General features: G+C 41.6%; 1 protein-coding gene across 1 annotated transcript in view; it reads left to right on the plus strand.

Annotated features, from left to right (window-relative positions):
* Positions 1-26,116, plus strand: part of MYH10 (myosin heavy chain 10) — a 96,322-nt gene that overhangs the window by 66,570 nt on the left and 3,636 nt on the right. The window contains exons 25-40 of the mRNA XM_019542830.1: positions 2,404-2,575; positions 4,433-4,645; positions 5,112-5,256; positions 7,195-7,401; positions 10,093-10,197; positions 10,883-11,035; positions 11,431-11,679; positions 12,163-12,375; positions 13,944-14,156; positions 14,288-14,449; positions 18,205-18,333; positions 19,351-19,439; positions 19,664-19,787; positions 19,907-20,115; positions 23,875-23,983; positions 25,346-25,518. Of these exons, the coding sequence (XP_019398375.1) occupies positions 2,404-2,575; positions 4,433-4,645; positions 5,112-5,256; positions 7,195-7,401; positions 10,093-10,197; positions 10,883-11,035; positions 11,431-11,679; positions 12,163-12,375; positions 13,944-14,156; positions 14,288-14,449; positions 18,205-18,333; positions 19,351-19,439; positions 19,664-19,787; positions 19,907-20,115; positions 23,875-23,983; positions 25,346-25,518 (2,665 nt within the window). The remainder of the gene's footprint in view (positions 1-2,403; positions 2,576-4,432; positions 4,646-5,111; positions 5,257-7,194; positions 7,402-10,092; positions 10,198-10,882; positions 11,036-11,430; positions 11,680-12,162; positions 12,376-13,943; positions 14,157-14,287; positions 14,450-18,204; positions 18,334-19,350; positions 19,440-19,663; positions 19,788-19,906; positions 20,116-23,874; positions 23,984-25,345; positions 25,519-26,116) is intronic.

A 26,116-nucleotide genomic window follows, 5' to 3' on the forward strand; every position in this document is an offset into this window, starting at 1 on the left:
AAAGGGAGTGGGGAGGGAGGGAGCAGATCAATGCCCCCACAACAAGGGAGGGATTGGGGCTGGGACAAGTTGCCCAGCTGGGGGGCGGGGGGGCATGGAACATGGAGAGGGGGGCTCCTGCCGCTGTGTGCCCCTGGTCTGGGAGCTGCTCTCCCAGTGGCTCCTCCAGCGGCTCTTGCTGCCAGTCCAGGAGGGCATGGGAGTGTGCATGTGCTACTGGGTTGCACTCTGGATGAGCAGTTTAAGGCGCTGGGAGTGGGGGGCTATGCCCTGCTGCTGCTTTCCTAGCTGGGGAGGCGTGGCACGACAGAGGCACGACTAGCTCCAGGCAGATGGTGCTGGGAGTGAGGGCTATGCCACCTGCCACTTGCCCAGCCAGGGTGGGGAGGAGTGAGACAGTACTGCTGCACTGCCTCAGACAAGTGGCACGCAGTGGCAGAAGCCGCTCCAGCCTCCTGGACAAGCTGTGGCTTCACCCTGGCTGGGCAAGCAGTGGCAGGGCTTGTGGGCGGGCTAATGCACTTGGGGTGGGTCTGGCAGCAGGGGCTATGGAGAATTTTAGGGTGGCTGCAGCTCCACTAGGTTCTGCAGGGCGGGTGGAACCAGGGCAGCGCTCCCGGTTGCAGCTGGGGCTAACTGTCTGGAGCGCCACCCTGGCTCCACCCGCCCCACAGAGCACAGCCCAATGGCAGACAGCTGGGGTTAGCCTCCCAGAGCGCAGCCCAGCCTGCCCTGCAGAGATCCGGGGACACGTGCCCGCTCCCATGCCCTTCTGGACTGGCAGCGAGACCCGCCAGAGGAGCCACCGGAAAAGCAGCTCCTGGAATGGTGGCATGACGTGGTGGGAGTCCCCCTCCCCAAGTCCCACGCTCCCTCGCCCCAGCTGGGCAGCCTGTCCCAGCCCCAATCCTTCCCTTGCTGTGGGGGCATTGATCTGCCTGCCTCCCCACTCCGCCCACCACAACAGACTTACCAGCTGGAGGCAGCTGTGTCCAGTGTGGTCCAAGACTGATGCCTGTTTAGTTTATGGCTAAACCTCCAAATCAGCACTGAATCTCCAGATCTGAATCGGCCAAATTGAATCAGGACAGCGATTCAAATCGCCAAATTGAATCAGGACAGCGATTCAAATTGCCAAATTGAATCGCTGTCCCTCTGAATCGGCCAAATCCAAGGCAAGTACTTTGCACAAGCCTACTGACACTGTTGGATACCAGGATACTGGGTTAGATCATTGGTCTGATTCAGCATGATATTATTACATTCTTATGAAGGACTTTACAGCCCCCTAGTTTCCAGCAGTCGGATTTCAAACTGCTGAAGTCATTAAGGGTCTACCTCTATTGTGTAAGGCAGTAGTATTGTGAGATGCTCTGTGTTGGCTCCCACACTGGAAAAAATATTGCCCATGTTAGTGTGGTATTGGAGGCATGGCAACCAACTCTGCTTCTCAACCTGTAACATAGCTACATTTTTTTTAGATTGGGAGCCAGTTGCACATAAGGCAGGGGTCTCAACATGATTCTGCCTTGCTCATTACAAACATTCCAAGTCTTTATTGATTTGGATCCCTAAATGACATAGGGACTTGTGAAAGCTTTACCTTGGGTATCTTAAAATAGTAACATTCTCCAGTAAACCTTTGGAGCCCTGGCCTAGTTCTTCAAAAGCTACACAAGCTATCTTTTGACTCAGTCACTTAGTGACCTTGACTTCTGAATCTTGGATGCATTTTGATTGCCTTCTCCAAACAGGCTTTGGGTGATGAAGCATTTGCCTGTACAATCTTGGGAGTAGCACTTCCATTAGGGGGAAAGAGGTGAACAAAGGGAAGAAAAGCTTCTCCATAGCCTTTTGTATGACTGACTGCTAGGACCCTGATGTATGTTCCTTTTGTCCCTGGGTATCCCGTGGAATACTACAGTCTAGGTTCAACTGTTTGGCTCCAGTAGACCTTTGCAAGGGCACATTTTAATCCTGTTTACTTGAAAACTTGCTTTCTCTGCATGGATTAAAATAAAACATCCTTCAAACAAAGAGGAATTTGGGTGTGGTCTCAAAAGGATATATTCTTCCATAGTTGGTGGGTAGATTAGGCTGAGTCCTTCCAATCAAAAATAACTCATCTCCACTTCATAGTTTGGATAGAGTATTCTGATGCCTTTCAGAGATCAATCTGACTTGCAGGAGAGAGGGAGAGACTCATGTGCTATCTAACTTAGTCACGCAAAGCAAACTTTCAAGAAAAGAAGATTACAATAATCCTCTACTGATATAAAAAAAAATTACTGATTTGTCATTCAGTTATTCCTACAAATATAAGTGCTAGCTGCAGTATTTTTGCCATCCTTACAAGCAACATGCTGAAAAACTTTGATCTAATGTCGTCTTGTTCTTTGAAAGAGCGTTTGAAAAAGGAAGAGAAAACCCGTCAAGAACTGGAAAAAGCTAAAAGAAAGCTTGATGGAGAAACAACAGATCTACAGGACCAAATAGCTGAGCTGCAAGCCCAGATTGAAGAGCTAAAAATCCAACTAGCCAAGAAAGAAGAGGAACTGCAGGCTGCGCTTGCCAGGTCAGAGCCTGGTGGGGTTTTGGTTAGATGAACTTGGTTGGGTTTTATTTATAGATAAAAACTACATGTTTGCAAAGATGTTACTGGTTCCAGTTGTAAGTAGAAGTTGATATAATGTCAATTGCTGCTTTATACTTTTCTTACATAAAGCATGCCTTTTTCCAAACAACACTCCCCCCCCCCCAGCTGCTTGAAATTGGAATGCTCATTCTATGTGAGAAAATTTGGTAACAGCTTTTTTTTTTACCTTGTAGGAAGCTGGCAGATGTTAAAGTAATGCCATGATTGGGATTGGAGGAATTCTATGTCCCATCCCAAACATTGCACCTCTTTCCATGCCAGATGATTGGGCTGGGACCCAAAGCTGTTGCGTGTCAGTGTTGACAGTTCGCTGATTGTTGTCCCCAGCTGATGAGGTTCATGAAAAATGTGCAGTTTTAAAACATCCTGGTATGCTGGGAAGTCTAGAAACTGTGTGTGCAACCCAGCTCCCTGTTGCTCCCCATGATCTGACATTTTAAAATGCCCTGCCCATGGTGGGACAAGTCAGGAAAGGCTGCTGGTCATGGAAGTGGCCAGGTTCCTCATGGTGAGGTCTTCTAAGTATGTAGTGTTTAATTATAAAACTGCTTGAAAGAAGGGGTTTCACAAGGTTGATGTCACTCTGCATTGAAAGAGCCTTTCCACTACCAAGCATTTAATTTTGTTCAGTTTGTCAGACTGATTGCTTTTGGGATATAATTCAGTCTCAAAGGAGCATTCTCAGCAGGGTTTTCAATTTTTGTAAAGGCTCAAGAATATTTTACATTTTTTGTTTTACACCAACCACTTAGAGAACAGCATAGAAAGAAACTGGACTGGGAAAAGAGGGCTGTTTATTAATCTTTGCTTGGTCCAAACTTGTGGCTCTAACATTTATATTTTAAAACTTGTGAGACTATCAGTGTACTTTTGGCAAAAGTTTTTGTTTAAAGGTCTTTCATTTTTTATACTTTGCTCATCTCTCTCCTCTCTACTCCCTCTTCAGTTGCTAAGATATTGAAGTTAGAAAATACAGCTTTGTAGCTTTGAGGTGTTTAAAATCAGTTTTTTGTTTCTGCATACTGCCTTGCATTTAAAAACTGAGGCCATTAATTTGTTGCTCTTTTGACCTTTCTTACAAAAATCTGTAACTTGATCTCACTATGGCTGCTTGCAGGCGTTAAAAAGAAAAAAAACCCAGCGCTTTACTTTAAACTCTGTGCGTTTCTGTGCTGAGCCCAGTGCATGCCCAGAAGAGGCAGTGTGTTAGTTGAACCTTGCTTACCCAACGTCCATATAGGTTGGGCACTTTAGTGGGGCTTTTTTGCTTTGACTTGGCATTAAATAAAAGTGCCAAAAGCCCTGCTGAAGTGCCCAATCTATACAGATGCTACAGAGCTGGTCCAAAGTAATGTGCTGCTGCTTCTGGTAAAGTGTGCGGGTTTTTTGTTTGTTTTTTAATGTCTGCAAGCAGCCTGTGTTGCTTACTCATATCTATATATCTATATCTATCAGGTCTAGTCTTGCCTACAGCCTTGCAACTCTGTGTGTCTGGAATAAATGGGATGCAGTATGTCTCAAAAAGACAGTAAACGTATGTTTGTTTAAATGGTGAATTTTGACTTTTGAATTTTTGAGTGAAACCTGTTTCTTGTTCCATTTCATTTACTCATTCTATTATAAAACAATGGATTTATTTTTAATAACTGATCCTTCTTTAGATTAGGTACAGAAAGATGCTGTAATATTATAAGAAAAGTCTGTAAAACTATAAAATGTATGTTCTGTAAACCTTTTAAATTTACTTATTTGTGACTTTATATCCCTGTTTAACAGAGGTGATGATGAAGCAGTTCAAAAGAATAATGCGCTAAAGCTAATACGAGAGTTGCAAGCTCAGATTGCAGAACTTCAAGAAGACCTTGAATCTGAGAAGGCATCACGTAACAAAGCTGAAAAACAGAAGAGAGACCTAAGTGAGGAGCTGGAGGCACTGAAGACTGAACTGGAAGATACACTGGATACCACTGCAGCACAGCAGGAATTAAGGTAAGGTGACCAGTGCACTTAAGCAGACACCATAAAAGTTCATATTTAATTTAAAGAGGAAAAACAGTTGCTCTGTAAGTGTATTTCCACGAAACCCTAATATGAAATGAGTTTTATTTAAAGAGATTTAGTTCCTTTCCTCTCAATTTGCATATAATTTATCAAAATAAATTAAGTGTTGGTGTCTTTGGGGGGGAAAAAAGATACGAGTTTACAAATGGGAGGCTGGTGTGGGCACAGTAACTTATCCAAATTTCTGTAATAAATCTGAGAGAAATAGGAATGCATTTTGTCCCATCTCCCAGGTCATCAACTGCCAGACTATTCTCTATCCCACTCCTTTTTCCTTAAACAGTATTGCATTATGCTATTGTAAAAACAACGGAAGTGCAAACTTTACTTAAAATATTAAAAGTACCATACAGTATAAAAATTTAGCTTAAATAACCTGTTATGGCTCCTTCAGGACAAAACGTGAGCAGGAAGTGGCTGAACTGAAGAAAGCTATTGAAGAAGAAACGAAGAATCATGAAGCTCAAATCCAGGAAATAAGGCAAAGACATGCTACTGCCCTGGAGGAGCTCTCTGAACAACTTGAACAGGCCAAAAGGGTGAGTGGGAAGTGCAAATTACTTAAGGTGATAATTGAAGCTGTCTTGCTTTGGAATTTTTTTCTGTTCTGCAAAGTAACGCTATCAATCCTGCCTCTTTTCTCATGTTTGCACATGGTGAGAAACTGAGCCTTCCTGGTTGTTCATATCTACAACAAACTGACCAGGAAGCCACTACTATGACTTTAATGCCTTCTTTTGACCAACCAAATGCAGTTACTATAGGACCTTCTTAGTATATCTATGAAAAATCTTTGACCAATGTGGAGATACTTCTGGAAGCATTGTACCAGGTATTTTACAAATCAGTCAGATAATTCTACAAGCTTATACTATAAAAAAAAGTACTCTGCAGAATTTGGGAATCGCATAATGTTTCAAACCACAGTTATAATTTACTGGTTCATGAAAAATAGTTACAACTGCCTAAATTTAGACTCTGTAGAAGTCTTCCCATACAGCTCCGGTGCATACAAATTAAGACTTCCATTTTCACTGTTCTACTCCTACATATGATTTGTAGAAATTATCAAGCTGTACCAGTAGTATTATGACTTGTGATAGCTGTTACCTTAACAGCCCAGATGAGGCTGGTAACATTTGAATAGCAGTGTATGGGCACTAAGGAACACTGACTGCTCCAATATGTTGTTTCAAAATTACTTTTTTTCTAAACACTACCAGGCATAGTAACCTTAAGTCTGTTAAACTGCAGTCATAATCACTCATGCATACCTTTGCAAATTGTGAACATTTTCTGTATTGTTGGCATTTCTATGGCATTTTCTATGTTAAATATGGACAATTTTGCACTGACTTTTGCTTAGGCAAAATAGTTAATGTTAAGACTCATAGAATAGTTTGTTAAGACTCATGGAAATAATGTATCCATCTGATCAGTTTAACTGAATACAGCGTAGAATATGTGCATAAATATTAAAGCTGCTTGTTAAGCAAATATAAAGAATGGGAAAACAGCTTTTCATGCTACATCAGTGTTAGGGACCTTGTCTGAAGGTGTTGCCCTTGGGTATGGCTGATACCCCAGATTGTTTTCAAACTCCTCATTTGTGGGGTTTGTTTGGTTTGTTTTTTTGGGGGCGGGGGGAAGGGGGGAGGTATCATGAAATTTCAGATTATTGGTGAGAAGTACTTCATTTGTCATCTTTAGACTGCTATCCTGAGTAAAATCAAAGCAACTTTACTAGATGTTTCATTTACTAGATGCAGTCATTTAGTATTTTTATAACCAAGTACTAAATGACTGCACAGTAACCAGCATTACTGCGCAGTAACATCCCAGCCAGTTCCTAGTGATGCTTACTGCACAGTAGCGTCATGTCATGGGTTCATTCCCAGTGATGGTGCTGCGTAGTAGTAATGAGCTAGTATAGTAAGCATCTCATGTAGACCCAACCCATCTCATTAATCCAAAGAATTTTAGAAAGTGCAAATGCATACAAGTATATAGGTGAAGAAAGTGTCTCACACATTTTAACAGAAGTATCTGGTGAAATCACATCTTCATTCTTGAAAAATTTGATGTTAGACTAGGCAGACAAGGTTCTTTGGGTGAATCTAGTATCTTTTATTAAACCAACTTAAATAATTGGAAAAAAAATTTCTTGGCAAGCTTTTGGGTTTAAAAACCATTTCTCAGGCTGAGGAAGTCTCTGCTGTTGGTGTGTGCTCTTCCTGGATGGAATGAATAGTAAAGACTCCAGAGGCTGGGCTGGTATGCTTGCAAGACGGACAATCAGTGAAGACGTAAATTGAATCAGTAGGTGAGAGACAGGCTGGGGAGGGAGAGAGAGAAGGGAAGAGAGATGTTAGACTAGAACACTTTATTTGTAGTGATATTTTGGAGCAGAGGGCCAGACACAAACATACGAAGTTCTGTAATCTAATGATGTGCTTTCATTTTGTGCCTTTTCCTAGTTCAAAGCAAATCTTGAAAAGAATAAACAAGGGCTAGAGTCTGACAACAAGGAGCTAGCATGTGAAGTGAAAGTATTGCAGCAAGTCAAATCAGAATCTGAACATAAGAGGAAGAAGCTTGATGCTCAGGTACAAGAGCTAACTGCCAAGGTCGCAGAAGGGGAGAGGCTGAGGTCAGAGCTAGCAGAGAAGGCTAACAAACTGCAGGTAAGATTCAAATGGACCTAAACTTTTTTCTCCAGCTTGTTTTAACTGTGATTACTACTTGGTGGTAGATTTTTTCAAAACACTTAGTGGCTTTGAATAATAGAAAAGTAGGGCTGGAAGGGACCTCTACAGGTCAGCTAGTGCAACACCCCACTAAAAGCAGGTTCATCCCTTTCCAAACTATCCTATGCAAATCCACTATCCAACCTGTTAGTAAAACTACACAGGTAACCCTGACATGACCACAAGACAAAACATCCTAACGTGCCACAAGTAAAGCAGGGAAACTGCAAGTGCCTAATGTTCTGCTGCTGCAAAGGCTCTTAAAATACACTTGAAATCTAAGGAAGAGAACTACACCCCTGTTAGAAAGGAAGGCAAAAAACCCTTACCAATCTGACCATGGGGGGAAATTCCTTCATGGCCCCAGATAAGGTGATCTGTCTGACCCTGAGCAGGGGGTAATGACCAGTTAGCCGGAAAACTCTGGGTTTAAGTCAGAAGCTTTGGCACGCTCGTCAGAATCCACAGCCTTGGTTTCAGCCAAACCTCAATGCTTCTCAGGAAGGTGGGGATGTGGGGAAAGCACTGACATGCACAGCAACACAAGGGGAAAAAATACCTTCCCAGCCCCACAAGGCAACAAGCAAAGCCTCTGAAGCACGGGAAATTACCCATAGTAGAACGTAAGTCATCCCTGACCAGTCCTCTAAAACGCTTCCAATGATGCAGACCCTACAACTTTCCTAGGCAGTTGATTCTGCTGCATTGTTGTGCTGACAATGAAAAAGGTTTTCATAAAGTCTTCTATTGATGCATCCCAAAACCTCACTTGCCTTTTGTACAGTTGCATCAAACTGCAGACTCGTTGTGAGTCCGTAATCTGTCAAGGCTCCCAGATCCTTCTCCCTGGTGCTCTCATCCAGCCAGGTGTCACCCATTTTATACAGTGACATCTGGCTGGCCAGCTGGAAATTCCAGTTAACAGCGTGTTCCAGTTAGTAAAATGCCAGATAACTGGGCTTTTACTGTATTTGGTCTTATTATTCCCAGGACATAGCACCTTACATTTGTCAACAGTGAACTTCATCCTGTTGGCTCCAGCCAGGCTTTCTGATCTGTCAAGATTCTTATGAATTCCGCTCTTGTCCTTCAGTGTGTGTGTTCTTCCCAGTTTTTTTGTCATCTGTGAATTTACTCAGAAAACTCTTCCAGCCTCCAAATCATTTAATAAATGACCAGCAGTGAGCTCAGGACAGACCCTTGTGGGACTGCACTTGAAACCACCTGCCATCCTGATGTGGATCCATTTATGAATATCCTTTGCTTGCAGCTATTAAGCCAGTTGTTGGTTCAGCTTTGTAGTAGTTTTGTCCAGCCTGTATTTTTTTTACATTTTTTTTTTTTTTAACGAGAAGAACATGTAGGATTTGACAAAGTCCAAATACAGCATATCCACAGCATTTCTTTCATCCACCCAGGTAGTTAACTTTGTTGAAGGAGGATATCAAGCTTGTTGGCATGATTTGTTCTTAGTAACTCAACACTGGCTACTCATGATCAACCTTTCCTTTGCTGAATGCTTGCAAATGGACTTTCTTATAATATGATCCAATAACTTCCTGAGTATTAAGGTGAGGGTGACCAGTCACTAGTTCCCCAGGTGACTTAACCCTGTATGTTCTACATTCTCAGTCTTATATTATATAACTGCATATGGTATTCATTTAAAAAAAAAAAACTCAGGATAAATATAGAATTCTGTCTGGATGGTGCATGGGCTTGGACAGTGATTCCTTTTTGGTCAGACTCATGTATTAACACTGTTAATATATTGTAAAATTTGTATTTTTGCAAGATCATTCATTTTATTTCATACAGTTAGGGTATTCCTCCTAAATTTCAGCCCATTTCACTAAAAAGAAAAATATAAAATGTGAGCGCTGTATACAGGTTACAAAGAAAAGTATGCAAAAACTGAACCAACCAAGAAAGCTTTATAAATAATTTAGCTTCAAAATATTAAAAGGATGCAACTTCTCTTTGAGGTAAAATAAATACTAAGGAAGTTTTGAACTTGCACATCTATTTGGTGTCCGCAAGATGACAAACCGGATTTTAGAGATGAAAAGTGTGCAGCTAGCTGCTAGACTTTCTATTCTGGCTCATTACAAGGATCAAGTATGGTAAAGAAGAGTCATTTGAAAGAGAAGGTTAATGCCATTATGGCTTTTTGAACAAAAACTAGCACTCCAAAGTGTTTCATAGCAATTATAAGATTATTTATGCTTCATATAATATAAACTATCTCAAGTGAATTTTCCCCTTCATGTTATTAATGGAAGCATTTAAACAGTCATCCAAAATAGCCCAAATAGAAAACATTACAATAGCCCAGTTTAAAATGAGTAAGTGTTGACCACTGGTAGTGATCATATCTGACAGGAAAGATTGCAGCTTCTGGATCCACCTGTCACCTTGGTAATACATGGAGAGGGATGGAGCCAATAAGAAGGTCCTCTGTTTACTTAAAATAGCATTTAAATTGCCAATATCAATATTTCAAGCATGACTAAAGATAATTAATGGAAGTATTGGAGTATAGGTGCTTTAGAATGGGACTGTTTAAATTCAGTATTAACATTCAAATTTACCTTGTAAAGGTAACCTTTTAGATTTCTTTGTTTGTAGAATGAGTTGGACAACGTCTCAAGTTTTCTGGAAGAGGCAGAGAAGAAAGGCATTAAGTTTGCCAAAGATGCTGCCAGTCTGGAATCTCAGCTTCAAGATACACAGGTGCATATGCAATTGCTGTATGAATGTGTACTATTGACTTTTTCAATATGAAAGTTAAATTATGGGACTAAAAATACCCCTCCATTCAGGATTTTAAACTTTTTTTTCTAATGGAAACCCACACTTACTTAGCTTTTTGAGTGAATTATGCTGCTGATCACTCGCTCCTCTCCTTCCTTTCTCATCAGTAACTTTCCTTTGTGTGCCACAAAACATTGGCTTAATTAAATGGTCACTATGCCATTCAGGTGAGCCACTGCACTTTAATGTTTGTTAGACCAGAGGTAAGCAGCATTTGCTAGCTTTGGGGTGCAACGATGCACCTCAAGCCTGAAACTGGATTTCTCTTCCTCTCTCTTACAACTTTCACTATTGGCTTAGTGGCTTAGCTGCATCTGCCAGTTTCTCCCATTAAACTGCATCTCTTTGAGACCTCATGGCCATACTAGCTTTTAATGAACTTCTTAGGATGTTGCTTGTACATGCATACAACCATATGTGTTTGTATACCTTTTTAGTGGTAGTGTGAGTATTTTATAGCAACATTATCTTTCTGGTTTCCTTTCCACCCCACCCTTGGGGAAGCAAAAGGATTGTTAAATAAGATTCTGGCTGGCAACAGTGAAAAGCTAAAGTAAATGCTCAAATTTCACTTTTGCCAATAGTCTTTACTTTAATGGAACAGGAGCTTCTTCAGGAGGAGACCCGCCAGAAACTGAACCTGAGCAGTCGGATTAGGCAGCTGGAAGAAGAGAAGAACAACCTACAGGAGCAGCAAGAGGAAGAGGAAGAGGCTAGGAAAAACTTGGAAAAACAGGTTGTAGTTCTGCAGTCACAGGTAAACTATTGAAAATGGTAGGCCAGTAGAGTGGCATTTAATTGTGTGATAAATGAGTCAAAGCTTTTGTGCCAAAGTATATTTGTTACAGATGAAGGAATTCTTACTTAGCTGTCAAATAACTGGCTCTGCTCTTTTTCCACTGAAGTGTTAAAACAGCAGTGAGACCTCAGTAATCATGAATATGAAAGGTGTTATGAATTGTCACATTTTATAGGATTTTGTATTATGGGTAATTTGTTTACACTTTACTTAACTAATATTAGAACTGCCTTTTTTTCTGATGGGGTCCTCAATGTTATTTGCATGATGTAGCTATACTTGTATTTGTTTCCTGCTTGGTATTTTGTGGCCAGTAAGAGTTTATAACAAAACTTCTTATTATAAAACTTTAGTTGGCTGATGCCAAAAAGAAGGTAGATGATGATTTGGGAACCATTGAAGGTTTGGAAGAAAACAAAAAGAAACTCTTGAAAGATATGGAAGCTCTGAGCCAGCGTCTTGAGGAGAAGGCAATAGCTTATGACAAACTGGAAAAAACAAAGAATCGTCTGCAGCAGGAGCTGGATGACTTGATGGTTGACCTAGATCATCAGCGCCAGATTGTGTCCAACTTGGAGAAAAAACAGAAGAAATTTGATCAGGTAGTTAGTTCCTTCTTGTTGTTGTTGTTGTTGTGTGTGTTTAGATTTATGCTGACCTACCCTGAAAATTTTTCACATCTTTCTTCTACTCTAAATAGTGGCAACATGTAAATCCTCAGTCGTCATATTAATTGCTCCAAAAATTGTTAAAAATAATCTGATTAAATAGTGTTTTAAATGAATGCACTTGTAAATGTACTGTAACCTGTTCAGTGGAGGCCAAGCTATTTTACAAATGACAACTTTTTTATTCGCTTCAGTGGGCAAAGAGCCCATGATGTTGCCTTTCATTATGATATGACAAGCTGTGTTTAAGAGTTAACACCTCTTCATGAGTTTATAGCCACGCTGAAGTTTCACCTTAACTCTTTTCTGTGAGGATCCTCATGGAGTGGCTCTTGTTAATTTAAGTGTTAGCAATTTAGTATCCTTCTAACAGATTTTCTCACAGATTTTTGTTTTGTTTTGGAATTGAATATCCAGATGCTGGCAGAAGAGAAAAACATTTCTGCTCGATATGCAGAAGAACGAGACCGTGCAGAAGCAGAAGCTAGAGAGAAGGAAACTAAGGCACTTTCTCTGGCTCGAGCTTTGGAAGAAGCATTGGAGGCTAAGGAAGAGTTTGAGAGGCAGAATAAACAGTTACGTGCAGACATGGAGGACTTAATGAGCTCCAAAGATGATGTGGGCAAAAATGTAAGCATTTTTTTCACACTCTGTACTGTACTGCACTGTGTTGCATGAAGGGAAAATGCAATGTGGCTCATTTGTTTGTTTGGAGAGAGAAATTATTTGACAAATTACAAACAACTTGCCAGCTAGGAAAACTTCCAAGTTTGAATCCTTGATTTGTAGAAGGTAAGACAAAAGAGCACCTGAAGAATTTAACTATAAAAATGCTGGAAATTAATTTGTTATTTACTAGTAAGAAGCATCTCTACACAGATGCAAGCATAGCTTATGGAAAGTTGTTACATTTGTGCCTGGATAGAAGTCATTCAGCCAGCACGAAAGAGCATACAGCCATTGAAGGGGTCTTCACGGAAGAGAACTGGCTCTTCCATGAGAAAATGAGTGTTTTCAACCAGGAAGATCTCTTTTTCCTCCTATGCCAGCTTGAATGGCTGTACACTTATTTTAAGAACTACTAGTATTCCACCATCCTCTGCTCTCCCTCTCTCCAGAGGAGAGCATTGGTTACCAGATTGCCCATCTTGGAGCAAGCTGTAAGGGAGCACTGTGAAGACATTGCCCCCTAGTCTGTGCAAGGGTAAGGTGGGGGAGGCATTTCCCTAGAAGTAGATCTATACTGAATGTCCCTGAAGGGGTTAAATCTTGTGGGGAATGCTTCCCCCACCCCCTGCACAGTCCCACTGAGTGGACTGGTGGGAGCACTTTCTCACAGCTGGAACCATCCCAAAACTCTAGAAAGGTTTCAAGCTGCAGCATATCTGCTTCCCACCCCTGTGCACAGCTTGAGTGACCCCTTCTGCAGTGTGGGAGGGCATTTCCCTGTATCTGGGCCTGTCCTAGCTTGTCTGCCATGGGGTTCAGGGATAAGAACTTTGCTCTCTGACTAGGGGGCTAGAACACCCATGTAATCCCCTTGCCATATATTCCAGTGCTGCAGATGTCCTGGAAATTTGCAGTACTGGAATTGACTGCCTGTCCATAGCCATACTGAGTAGGTGTGCAGATTGTGATTGCGATTGATTTCTGTCCTTACGCTTTCTTAAAATTTGGCATCTTACCAACTCTGCTTCCTTCATCAGGCTTTGATTCCTACTAGCATTAGACAGCTATAATTATATTTCTGCATACTTCTGATTTGGGTTAATACAGTTCTAGAAATGAGGTGCCATAGTCCAAGAATGTCTATGATAAGTCACAGTCTTGTATTTCAAAACTGCCAACATATGGTGCCAACCCTTAAAAGCCCTGCCCTAACTATGGCAAAATTAACAGGACTATTCAGGACCAAATTTGTCATGTTTCAAATGTTTGCTGTCTTTCAAAGCATAGCCTGTTTGATTCTTGCACTTCTGAACAAACATTTTGCCTCTGTATGCAGCTGTCACAGTGCAGTGCGCTCCAAGGCTTATGCTTCAACCTTTTGAATTTCTATTTATGTGTCTGCAGTCTTAATCATTCTGATTGTAATGTAAGATAGTTGCAGAGTAACAGAGGGCCCAATATCTTATTCTTCTCTTAATCTTCTACTTCGCCATCTGTAACGATAGCTTCATTTAATACTTGTGGTTTAGGTCCATGAGCTGGAAAAATCAAAACGAACCTTGGAGCAGCAGGTAGAAGAAATGAGGACACAGCTAGAAGAACTTGAAGATGAGCTTCAGGCCACAGAAGATGCTAAACTTCGTCTAGAAGTGAACATGCAGGCTATGAAGGCCCAGTTTGAGAGAGACCTCCAAGCCAGAGATGAGCAGAATGAAGAGAAGAAGAGGATGCTGGTTAAACAGGTCTGTCCTACTTACACCTCTACTTCTCCATCAAAGCATTTTCATTCTTAGTCTCTTGGATTCCTTCTGAGTTCTTGCGCTTTTCCAGTCTATTCATTTCTGTAACAGCTTCTCAAAATGTAATTTCTCAGGTGCGGGAGCTTGAGGCCGAATTGGAGGATGAGCGCAAACAGCGGGCTCTTGCTGTAGCTTCCAAGAAGAAAATGGAGATGGATATGAAAGACCTTGAGGGTCAGATTGAAGCTGCAAACAAAGCTCGAGATGAAGCAATCAAACAGCTCCGCAAGCTTCAGGTCTGTATAACTCATTCACTGCTTCATTTTGTCTTTTCTTTGCATTGCATTTGTGGGAGTGCTCTTTTTTTAATGTACGTTGGCTTGGTGTACCTTGCAAAAACTTTTACTTTTCCTCCTAAGGATGACCTCTTGATTTTTAGTATGTTGAAACATTTTGTGTAATTTCACTTCCATCTGTGTGTTTTTTTTGTTTTGTTTTTTTTTTTTACAAGAAAGTTAAAATCACCAACACACAATTATTGTAAGGTTTTTTCTCCTTTTTATTCAATGTTTTTCATGCAGAAGTTAATTGAAATTATTGTAAAAGCTATACATTTTTCTGCATTTATTAATCTAAATAAGGGCTTTCTTCAAGTAGCAGGGGCTACTTGAAGTAATCGATTAATAAAAACTGATTTGAGACTGCGTGTTATAGGCAGGGTTGGTGTTCCACTTATGGTTATTTGAGACTTAAAATGTTAAGTAACGGTCTGTTTTCTGTGCTTACCTGTTGGAGCAGACCTCAGTGGGTAGGCTGAAGTTTTCTCAACTGTTAAGAGGCCCACTACTTCCAGTTCAGGTGGTTGTGCTTACATGCAGTTTTTTCAGCACAGTGCTGTCTAAAGCAATGTGTGAGTGGTATAGGCATGTCCTTAATAGCTAACTAAGCACTAGAGTGATTCTGGTATACTGAAGACACAAAGTTCAGACTAAGGTTTGCATTATGGCACAACTGTTCACATGTGGGTGCCTCAAAGTTTGGGTACATAAATTCACACCTTCATATTTCCATAGCTTAAATGTTGCACTCAAATTAGTAGCACAGGCCAACTGTGCAGCTCCATACCTTAACCACATGACCAGCCAAGCTGGACTGGGAAGTGTCTACTCAGCTGTGAGCTTTAAAAAGAACTGCAGGCTGCCCTGAGCTAAAGACTGCTCCTCTTGTGGGCCCTTTAGCCTCCCATGGACAGCAGTAGCCCTCAGGATGATAGGGGATAGTAACATCACTGCTGCCGCTCTGGAGGCTGAGCCTGGAATTAAGGGAAGGACTAAGAGTGAACAGTCAAATACTATGGCCAGCTGAGCTGGAAAGGGAAGGGCTTACCCAGCACTACAGGTCACTGTGGGGTATGCATCATCAAAAGGCATTGCCATTTGACGGGGAGAGAAAGGGAAATCGAGTGTCTTACTGCATTACTACTTCTGTTTTTTTAACCAAAGCAATACATTTTTGTGGGGGTGGGGTAAGGGATGGAGGGAGTGAAGAACAGTTTTGGGGACAGCTGTGGCCTCCCTTTTGAGAGAAGGAGGCATGATTTTGGGAAGCACAGTAGAAAGAGTGGGGGATTCCCCTTGGTCTGGGGCAGAGGAGTGGGAGAGGATAGGACCAGGACAGAATATGGCAGGGGTAGAGATTTGTTGGATTTTTTTTACAGAGGGATTGAATGTAGATTGGGAAAGCAGGTAGGGTTTAATGAAGAAGTGTTGTTCTGCCTGAAGCATGGGAGTGGATGAAGGGTGGCTTGCTTTTAAATACTGGGTTGATAATCTGTTTCAATATCTTACTCTTTCTGTAATTTTCTTATGCTTTGTTAAACTGTCATAAGCTTTTTTTGAGAAGGACAGCGCATAAATCTAAGTTATGGAAAGCTATAAGCATGAAATAGTGAATGGAAGTGCACAGTTTTTGTTTGTTCACTTGTATGTTGGTGTTCTTGTGTCTTGCTCACATTTCAGCATTTAAAACTGGAACAAATATAAATGATGTCGCTTTGCTTTTTTTTTTTTTAACTTCCTTAGTGTCAATTTTGCCTGAGTCAAGCCAGGTTAACAGAATTAAGTCAATATGCTCATAGACTCATAAAGGAATAGGGCTGGAAGGGACCTCAAGAGGTCATCTAGTCCAGCTATGCCTGAGGCAGGATCATCCCTATCTAAACCATCCTCTACAAGTCTATTCTCTAACCTCTTAGCAAAAATATAGTCAACCTAACTCAAAATCAACACAACTCCCTAACCTGGCACAAGAAAGCAGGGGATATTATGAAAGTCAGTGTCCTACTGCTGGAAAGGTTAATATTTGCTCAAGAGATACCAGGAAGAGGTCTCCACCCCTCACTACAGAGGGCAAAAAAAACACATGCCAGTTTTCCCATGGGGTAAAATTCTTTCCTGACATAAAATATGGTGATTAGTCTGACCATGAGCAGAGGAACAAGGCCTTTAACCAGGGACCTCCAAGTGTCCCCATGCTTCAAAATGGTGATGAGGGCATGTCAACTAAAGCTTGTTAGTTAAAGCACCCCCACAGCCATTTTTGAAGCATGAGGCACTGAATACAGCAGGCATTGGAGGCACTTTAACTAGAGTGGCTCTTGGAGCCACTCTAATTAAAGCTTGCCCCCTCCTTCCCCCTGAGCACATGTAAAGACACCCTCTGTTCCAAAAGGTTGAGGATGCAACAAAAAGATAATTTATTTTGGCTCTTGACCTGACCAGCAGGGAAGACTTGATGGAGGACCTGAAGTTGATGGGCAACTTGGGAGGAAGTGATCAGAATAGGATAGATTTCCATATCCTGAAACAGGGAAAGTATGAGGTCAGCCAAACTAGGACACTAGATTTCAAGAGGGCACTTAATAGACATGGGTGCCATGGGAAGACAGACTGTGAAGGGTCAAGGCACCTGGAAGAGTTGGGAGCTTGTAAGGGGCACAGTATTGGAAACCCAACAAGGAACTGTTCTAACACAATGGAAGTACAGGAAAAGTGGCAAGAGACCCATGTGGCTGCACAAGAGTTTCTAGGAGGCCTCAAATGCAAAAGGAAAGCATACAAGCAATGGAAAAATGGGCAGGTCACCAAGGAAGCATACCGGAAAATAGCAAGAACGTGAAGGGACAAAATCAGGAAAGCAAAGGTAAAGAATGAGCTGCACTTGGCAAGGGAAGTTAAAAACAACAAGAAGCAATTCTGTTAAGTATGTTGTCCAGAAAAGAAAGACAAAGGAAGTTGTGGGTCCTCTATTAAGCAACCCGGGGGAATTCTTAACAGAAGATGTAAAGAAGTGGGTGAGCTGCTTAACAGCTAATTTGCCTCAGTCTTCACAAAAAAAAATTAAGATGAAGCCAGACACCTAATAAGGATTATCTAGATTAAGGGGACAAACTGAGGAAGGAGGGAACGAGATGGTTAGGGCTTTTCATAAGTCTGAATGAATTCAAGTCAGCAGGACCTGAGAAACTTCATCCCAGGGTACTGAGGGAAGTTGCAGAGATCTTGGAGCCCTTGGCAGTCCATTTATTGAGTCATAAGAGGTACGCGAGACTCCAGCAGACTCGATTAATCAAGTCTTTGCTTTGACAAGGTGTAATTACTGTGTGTTGGAGCAGCATCCCCTCACATCTACAGGCACCCAGAAAGTTGTCCTACCCACAGGTTGGAAACAGGCTCAAGATTTTCCATTTGGCCGTGTTGTTCTTATAGTAGATGTCTGGAATTGAGTCTCCCATCCATGCCATCCCATAGCTTTTGGATAATTTTTGGCTAACTGCTTGAAAAGTGCCTCATCCACTTCCTCTTCCTGACTTGACGGGCCTATAATAAATCCCCACCATTATATCAGTGTTGCTTGTCTGCTTTTCAGTATATGTTAATACCTAGTTAATAAAGTTGCTAACAAGTACAAAACTCTTAAGGTTTTGGGTTTTTTAAGAGATCTTTATAGTTATTCTCTAACAAAGGATAGTATTTCTCCTCTGACATTCCAGGCTCAGATGAAAGACTACCAGCGGGAACTGGAGGAAGCCCGTGCATCCAGAGATGAGATCTTTGCTCAATCCAAAGAGAACGAAAAGAAGCTGAAGGGTCTTGAAGCAGAAATACTCCAGCTTCAAGAGGTACCTTTTTACCCTGGGCGGGGGGGAGTCATTCAGCTTTGCTTTGCTTTGGTTTCCCCATCTTCACAGTATAGGTATGTTCTTACTTCCTGAAGGGTCCTAAAGGCCTTCCTAGCATTTGTGATATGCATGGAGATTATCCAGCTATCTTGTACTTGGTATCAGTAATGGAGAATTGGAAGCATATATTCATGTAGCCATCCCTTTGAAATCATTAAGATTATTTCGTACTTATTACACTTGATTCTTAAACCTCTCACTGTTCCTTTCCTCCACATTTTTCTCTTTATTGGCATAAATAACTTTTCTCAATACCTTATTTTCAAAGTATTTAGTTGTCTTCCTTCTTAAGTGTTCAACTCACATTCATGGAAAGCTGCAGGCCTTGTAAATTCTACAGTGTTCAATTAATGTATTTAAGTTTCCTGGTGCTTGTGTTAGGTTTTTCCATTAGCCTTAATTTTTTAAAGCACTTGCATGTTTATCTTAGTTTTGTGATAACTAGATATGCTCAATATAGCAGCTAACATATGCAACATTTTTTTTTTTTTTTTTGCTGCTGTATAAATTGCTGTTTAGGGAGTGGCTCGCCATTTCTGAGCTTCACTAATTAGGATTTTTTCCATAAAAGATGCTTAGATATAGTGTAAATCGTATAAGCTGTCAATTGCCTTCAGACTCTATACAAAATCTAAATTAAGGATCAATTTAAATGCTTTCAGTATTTATCATTGGTTAATAAGGAAAAGTCAACCTCTGCAGTTTTGGAAAACCAGATAAGCAAGTCTCCAAGGACAATCTGGGGGTATAGGTTAACAGCTAGGAAGGAGCTGATCCACCATGGTTCTGCACATCCCACCTCTGGCTGCTTTTTTCCTAGCATCGACTAAATCGGATATAATACTTTTATTATGTCCCATTGGTATTAGGAAGCTGAATTAATGTTTGCAAAACTTTTTGAGAGGGTTAGCACTAAGTGCTGCGAAAGCTGATGCGTATTCTCTCAAACCCTTGAAGGAACTTGCTGCCTCTGAAAGAGCTCGTCGTCATGCTGAGCAAGAACGGGATGAGTTGGCAGATGAGATTGCAAATAGTGCTTCTGGAAAGTAAGTTATCAAATGTAATGTCACTACATCAGAGAGACTTAAGAACAGTGGTGACTGTCTCTCATTAATAACCTTGCATGTTCTGTATTGCCCTGTGATGAGGGGAATTGCTGGCTTGGATATTGAGCCTCATTAGAGAATTTGCTACTCTGTTAAAAGTAACGAAGTGGTTACCATGATACCTGGTCAATCCGTGTAATGCCCCATGTACTTTCTCCTTTTAGATCAGCTTTGTTGGATGAGAAGCGCCGCCTGGAAGCCCGTATCGCACAGCTGGAGGAAGAGCTTGAAGAAGAACAAAGTAATATGGAACTCCTCAATGATCGGTTCCGTAAGACCACACTGCAGGTGTGAAGCAGTTATTGGCATGTGCTGTTTTGGGCACTTTAAGCTCCCTTTAAGTGCATAGTAAATGACCAAAGGTGTTGAATAATATTAAATGACCAATTCTGCTTCCCATCCAAAAGGTTGATACACTGAATTCTGAGCTGGCTGGAGAGCGGAGTGCTGCACAGAAGAGTGAAAATGCCCGCCAGCAGCTGGAGAGACAAAACAAGGAGCTGAAAGCCAAGTTACAGGAGCTAGAAGGATCAGTGAAGTCTAAATTCAAGGCAACAATTTCTACCCTGGAAGCCAAGATTGGACAGCTCGAAGAACAGCTTGAGCAGGAAGCAAAGTAAGAAATGTTTGTTAGCTCAAAGAACATAGAGATAACACTGTGGTCAACATTTTCATGATCGTAGAGGGAGTTCTCTTGGGTTCAAAAATTTCACATCTCAGCCCTAGGAATTGGAATTTATTACTCAGAAATGAGTTGCCAAATGGAAACTCTTGGACCAGGCAACATAAAAGGATTGTGTTTACCTACAGCATTTCAAGATCACTGTCTTCTGAAAAAGAAACTGCTGAAACTCTTCATTGGTCATATTGACCCTTTGCTAAGCACATTGCAGAGCCATCACTTAACCAAGGGATCCCCAAAATTGCTACAGCAAACCTTCATGCACAACTGCAAGACATAAGACCTGAAATATCAAGAATGCCCTATAACATGCTACACATAAGCAGGGGAGATGAGGGAATGGCCAATGTCCAGTGACAGTAATGACAGATTTGTAGTTGAAGTTAGGCCCAAAATAGCCAAGGAAAAGCACCGTATCCCACATCACAGAAAAAGGCAAAAAAAACCTCCTGACCTTCTTTCCTTCATTCCTGATACCAAATTTGGTGATTGGTGTGACCCAGTGAGAACAAGGCCTCCAGCCAGGCACTTCTAGATCCTACTTGAGACATTAATTTGATCATGGGATGGGATTTGGGAACTTTATCTTGGATCCTAAAAACTGTGTGTCCTGCTGTGCTAAACCTAGAACATCTGGCATGTTAGAAGGTGCAACGTTTGAGATCTCAGATAAAATTCCTCAGTTCCTATCCCATGTTGGACTTGTAAACTGGGATCAAAAAGCTGCTTACCAGTCCCAGGCTGCACACAGCCCTTTAAACTTAGTGACGCAAGGGGAACCTGGCATGTTTTAAAGGGCATGGGGCAGTTGTTTCCCATGTGTGCTTTAAAGTAATGTGCCACACATTCAAATTAAAGTGCAATACAAACCAGCCCCAAAGATGTTCCGTATTTAATGAGTACTATCCTTTTGGCTGGCTTGCCATTTTCATCACGTGAAAATTGCTGGAATATGATGTCTGGAGAGGATTCCAGAGGTATGGACACATACTTCTGGAGCAGTTTCAAAAGGGAAACATTTCAAAAGGTAGCAGATGTTACATTCTGATTTGTTATGTGTGGACAAGCCAGGAATCATACCACTGTAGCCAAGCCTCTTCAGCTTTAACACTTGAGCAAGCAGTGTGTTGATACACTACATTTTCTAAGTACTGGCAAGACCATCAACACAACCCTGTCAAACTTCCAGACTTTACTGTGGATGATAACTTTGTGCTTTAGAGGAAAATGGAAAAAAACATCTTCCTAGAAGGCAGTAGGATTCCTGGGGGAAAGGATGGGAAATTCCCTTCTGGCCCATACTGACAACCAGAAAAAGCCCATGAAATATGGGATTACAAATACCTACCATGCTGCCAGAAAGTTACCTCTGTATTCCAACATAAGTAAGGCAGATGCACAATTCTTTATCTTTTGTGGTTGTCCCAAAATTCCCTGTCCTATCATACAATCCCTTGTAAACTTACCATGTTCATTCTCAAGTCAGGTTTTGGACTTTCACTGCTTGGCTTAGCAGATCATTTCAAAATTTAATTCTTGTGATTAGTTTCTGTTTTGTTCTGATTATATGCTTACCTTTTAACCCTCCAAAAGAACAATAAAAATTATACTTGCCTTTTATGTGGGGTTGACCTATAATTAGCCCCCTAAGTCTTGACTTTTGTACTTGCAGCATTTTTGTATATGCAACTAAAATGCCAAGTCAGATTTTTTTCAATGCAGCCTTTTAATATTTCAGTACATTTCGGGTGTTTTCTTTGATTATTTGATTCTCCTGTGGAATTTTAGAAGCTCAATAACTTTTTGAGGTCTCTAGCTAGGTAACCTCTTGAGGTCCTTCCACTCATACTTTTCTGTAATCTGTAATTACTGATTTTTTTTCCAAAAATATTTAAAAAAAGCAAAGGTGCTCTTCCTAAAATTTAAACCTGAAAATATAGGATCCACTTTAAATACACTTTATAATACATAAAACTGGAACAATGCTATAGAAATCTCCTTATTTTCTATCTTAGTTTCACCATAGCCAGTTTGTAGCCATTTGATCTTATATTGGTAATTTTTAGCCTAAAATAATCTACTCCCTCCTTAACATTCACCCCATGAATGTACTTGTAAAGGGTAATAATCACATCTCTTCTTGATGTATTTTTAGGCTGAACAAGCCAAGCACTTCTCATCTTTTTAATAAGAAAAAGGTCTCCATTTCTTTAACCTTTCTTTGAATCCATTCTAATTTTAAGGTAATCTTTTTTTTTTTTAACTTTAGTGATCAGAACTGTTCATACTATTCTACATGGGGTTTTTATCTGTGCCCTGTACCATGATACTAGTACTTCTTTGTCTCTTCTGCATATAAGCTGCCTAATACATCCTAGGATGGCTTTTAGCCTTTTTTTTAAAGCTGTGTTGCACTTGTGACTTATGGGCACCTGACAGATCTGAGTATCTTTCTTCAGTTGTCTCAATTCTATGACCCCATCTTCTAGCCAGAGTCCCTTGTATTGGTCTCTAAATGCATGTCTTTATATAGGCATACCTCGCTTTATTGCACTTCGCAGATATTGCGTTTTTTACAAATTGAAGGTTTGTGGCAACCCTGCGTTGAGCAAGTCTATCGGCGCCATTTTTCCAACAGCATTTGCTCACTTTGCATTTTTTATCAATAAAGTATTTTTTAATTAAGGTATGTACATTGGTTTTTTAGACATAATGCTATAGCACACTTAATAGACTACAGTATAGTGTAAACATAACTTTTATATGCACTGGGAAACCAAAAAATTTGTGTGACTTGCTTTATTGCGATATTCACTTTATTGCGGTGGTCTGGAACCGAACCCGCAATATCTCCGAGGTATGCCTGTACTTCATACTGTTCAACTTTATTCCATGTCTAATGACCCATTCCATGAGAATTTAAATTTTCCTGTATAATTATTGGGTCCTCTCGTGTTGGCAGTGCCTCCCAGGTTAGTCCCATCCACAAATTTCATCTAGTTCTAGTAACAAGATTGCTAATAATGTTAAACAGGAGAGGCTTCAAGACCAATTTCTGAAGAACACCACTAGAAACTGCCTTCCAATCGGATACAACTCCCCTTTCAACATAAACTGTTGTAATCTCCCCTTTTTTTAAGCCCTATCCCAGAGAACAAGTGCTTCCATGTTTTAGTTTGGATCATCTAAACTGACAGTTTCTGTGCTGATAAATTGTGCTTCAGTTACAACCAATACAACTGCACTCGCAGACTGGTGAAACAGATGCATCAGTTGAATGGATTAGAATTTACTGCACTTTAAGCTGATTCCTTGCATTTATTTCATGTGTCCACTGTATGCCATTTGTCCCATGGTAAGTAAAAGCTAAACCACAGTAACTCAGCAATTGTTTCATTCCAGTGGTTAGCTTCATCTTCTGCATGATAGGAGCAGGCAAAGCGGTTACAGATTAGTTGATGCTTTCATGAGCAGTAAGTCCCTTTCCCCTTTTAAAGTAGTATGATTTGAGTTTTTTTCTGCCTGCAGTCAAAACTGGACACTAGTAATTCCAAGGGTGATTCAAAGCTTGATAAATTAAAAGATCTCCTCCAGGTTGTATAACAGGTGTGCTGTAGAAATGGAGCAAATCAGCCAACACTTTGTTGCTCAGTTTTATTGACAAGTGGTAATTATGATAATGTATTTTCCTAGGGAAAGAGCAGCTGCTAACAAATTGGTACGTCGCACAGAAAAGAAGCTGAAAGAGGTTTTCATGCAGGTGGAGGATGAGCGTCGGCATGCTGACCAGTACAAAGAGCAGGTAAGTGAAGTCGTAGAGCCATGCTCCCAACAGCAGTGTCTATGAATGTGCCTGGCTCAGGAGTTTGGTACAAACAGGGCTGGATAAATGCATAGGTAAACTAGGTGTATGCCTAGGGCCTTGAACTCTTGGGGGGCGCCCCAGTTCTTCCCTCCATGGTGGTGGTGCAAGTGGCCCTGTATGCCTCCCTTTCCCTTCCCCTCCGCCAGCCTCACCACTGCTGTGGCTGCTTCCTAGCGGTGGCTCTGAGCCCCACTCCCCATGGGCAGCAACACTGGGTTCGGGAAGGGAGTCTCAACCGGCCCAGGGCCCATGAGTTTGCGTCGGGCCCACTAAGGGGTTAATGTGGCCCTGGGTACAAATGCTGATCTCTTAAAGAAACTGATTTTGCATTTTAAAAAAATGCTACCTGGCAGAGCTGTCTGTAGGATCCCCAAGTTCAAATAGGAACAATGAGACCATAGTGCCAGTTTGTCTGGAGTGGCTGCCAACAAGTCACACAGCTCATTGGATGTCTCTGCCCATGTTTACCAATACTCTAGTTTTTCTGCCTCCAGCTGGGGCAGTCTGTACCCTGTCTCTTGCTGGGAATTTGGTGTCCTGTTCTCTTTACCTTCTGTCCCTGAATGGGACTTGCTCTGGTGTCTCCAGCCAAATAGAAAGGGCCTTCATCAGTGACTTTGACTTTCATTCCCCAAAAATAGTTCAGCAACAGCTAAAAGTGCCTCACAAAACTATTTGGATAACCTAACAGCAATAACAGAGTGCTTGGAAGTTCTGGTTGCCAAAGCGGCTTGTGGGAAGTTACCAGCAACTAGAACCATTACACGTTCTGTCACTAGTCTGCCCTGAATTTAGTGTTGCCATCTCCTCAGACTGGCCCCTTAAAGCCCAGGGGCCCTGTATTTAAGAACCCTTCTAGGATCCTGTGTTGCAATTAATGCAGCAGTACTGGCTTGCCAAGACTGGAGGTTGTGGTCTAGGCAGGCAGGAAGGATGCTGCACCTGACAGATATGGAGAATCAGCTGCAAGATGCATCAGCTTTTCCTTCCACCGCAGTCTGTGCAACAACTATGCCTCCCTCCATTACATCCTGCAAAACATGTCCCCGGGTTAAACAGCTGATACTTCTGCATAGTCTACAATAGTGAATTTTAGCAGTTTACTTGGGGTTTGCATAATGCAACCTGTAGCCTAATGCAAGTCTGTTTCTTTCTGTTAAGATCAACATCCCCAGCAAGGACTGAAAGACAACGTCCACCGCTTCCCCCTTCCCCACTAATCCCCAAAATCACTAAATTACAGCTTCTGAACCCTTTTGATTTAAAGCTCAATGGTGACAGCCTGGCTCTGTCTTGTAGATGGAGAAGGCAAATGCCAGAATGAAGCAGCTCAAACGGCAGCTAGAGGAAGCGGAAGAGGAAGCCACACGTGCAAATGCCTCCAGACGTAAACTTCAGCGTGAATTGGATGATGCAACAGAGGCCAATGAGGGCCTGAGCCGGGAGGTCAGCACTCTGAAAAACAGGCTAAGGTAAGCAATCCTGATCTGTGTACCTTGGCTCTGGGCATGAATGTGTTTTACCTAGGCATTTACGAGACACAGTAAAGTTGCACAGCTACACAAAGGGCAAATGTGATTTTTCCGATGCTTCAATAAAAGCATTAGGTACAAGATGCGGGAGTACTGTGCACTGGCTAGGCCTCTTCTAGAGTGTCATGTGCAGTTTTATGCTCCACACTTCAAAAAGGACCTGGAGAAGTTAGAGAGGGTCCAGACATTGACAACAAAGATAATCAAGGGCTTGGAAAAGAAGTTGTATGAGACACTGAAGGAGCCAGGCATGTTCAGCTTGCAAAAAAGGTGTGTAAGAGGGGACATGAAAGCAGTCTTCAAAGCAGGTAAAGCAGGGGACCATGACAGCCAATGTCCTGCTATAAAATGTTGTCAGTGTATGATGAAGAGGTCCCTGGTACAGGGCCGCCCCCTCCTCCCCCCCCCACCCTGTACAGAGGAGGGCAAAACCCCCCACGGTCCATACCAATCTGACCATGGGGTAAAATTCTTTCCTGACCCCAAATATGGTGATCAATCTAATCCAGAAGGGCAGCAGACATCTCAGGCCAAGGGG

This window comes from Crocodylus porosus, unplaced genomic scaffold (genome assembly GCF_001723895.1).
Source record: "Crocodylus porosus isolate Cpor-Errol unplaced genomic scaffold, CroPor_comp1, whole genome shotgun sequence".
Classification (NCBI taxonomy): Eukaryota; Metazoa; Chordata; order Crocodylia; family Crocodylidae; genus Crocodylus; species Crocodylus porosus.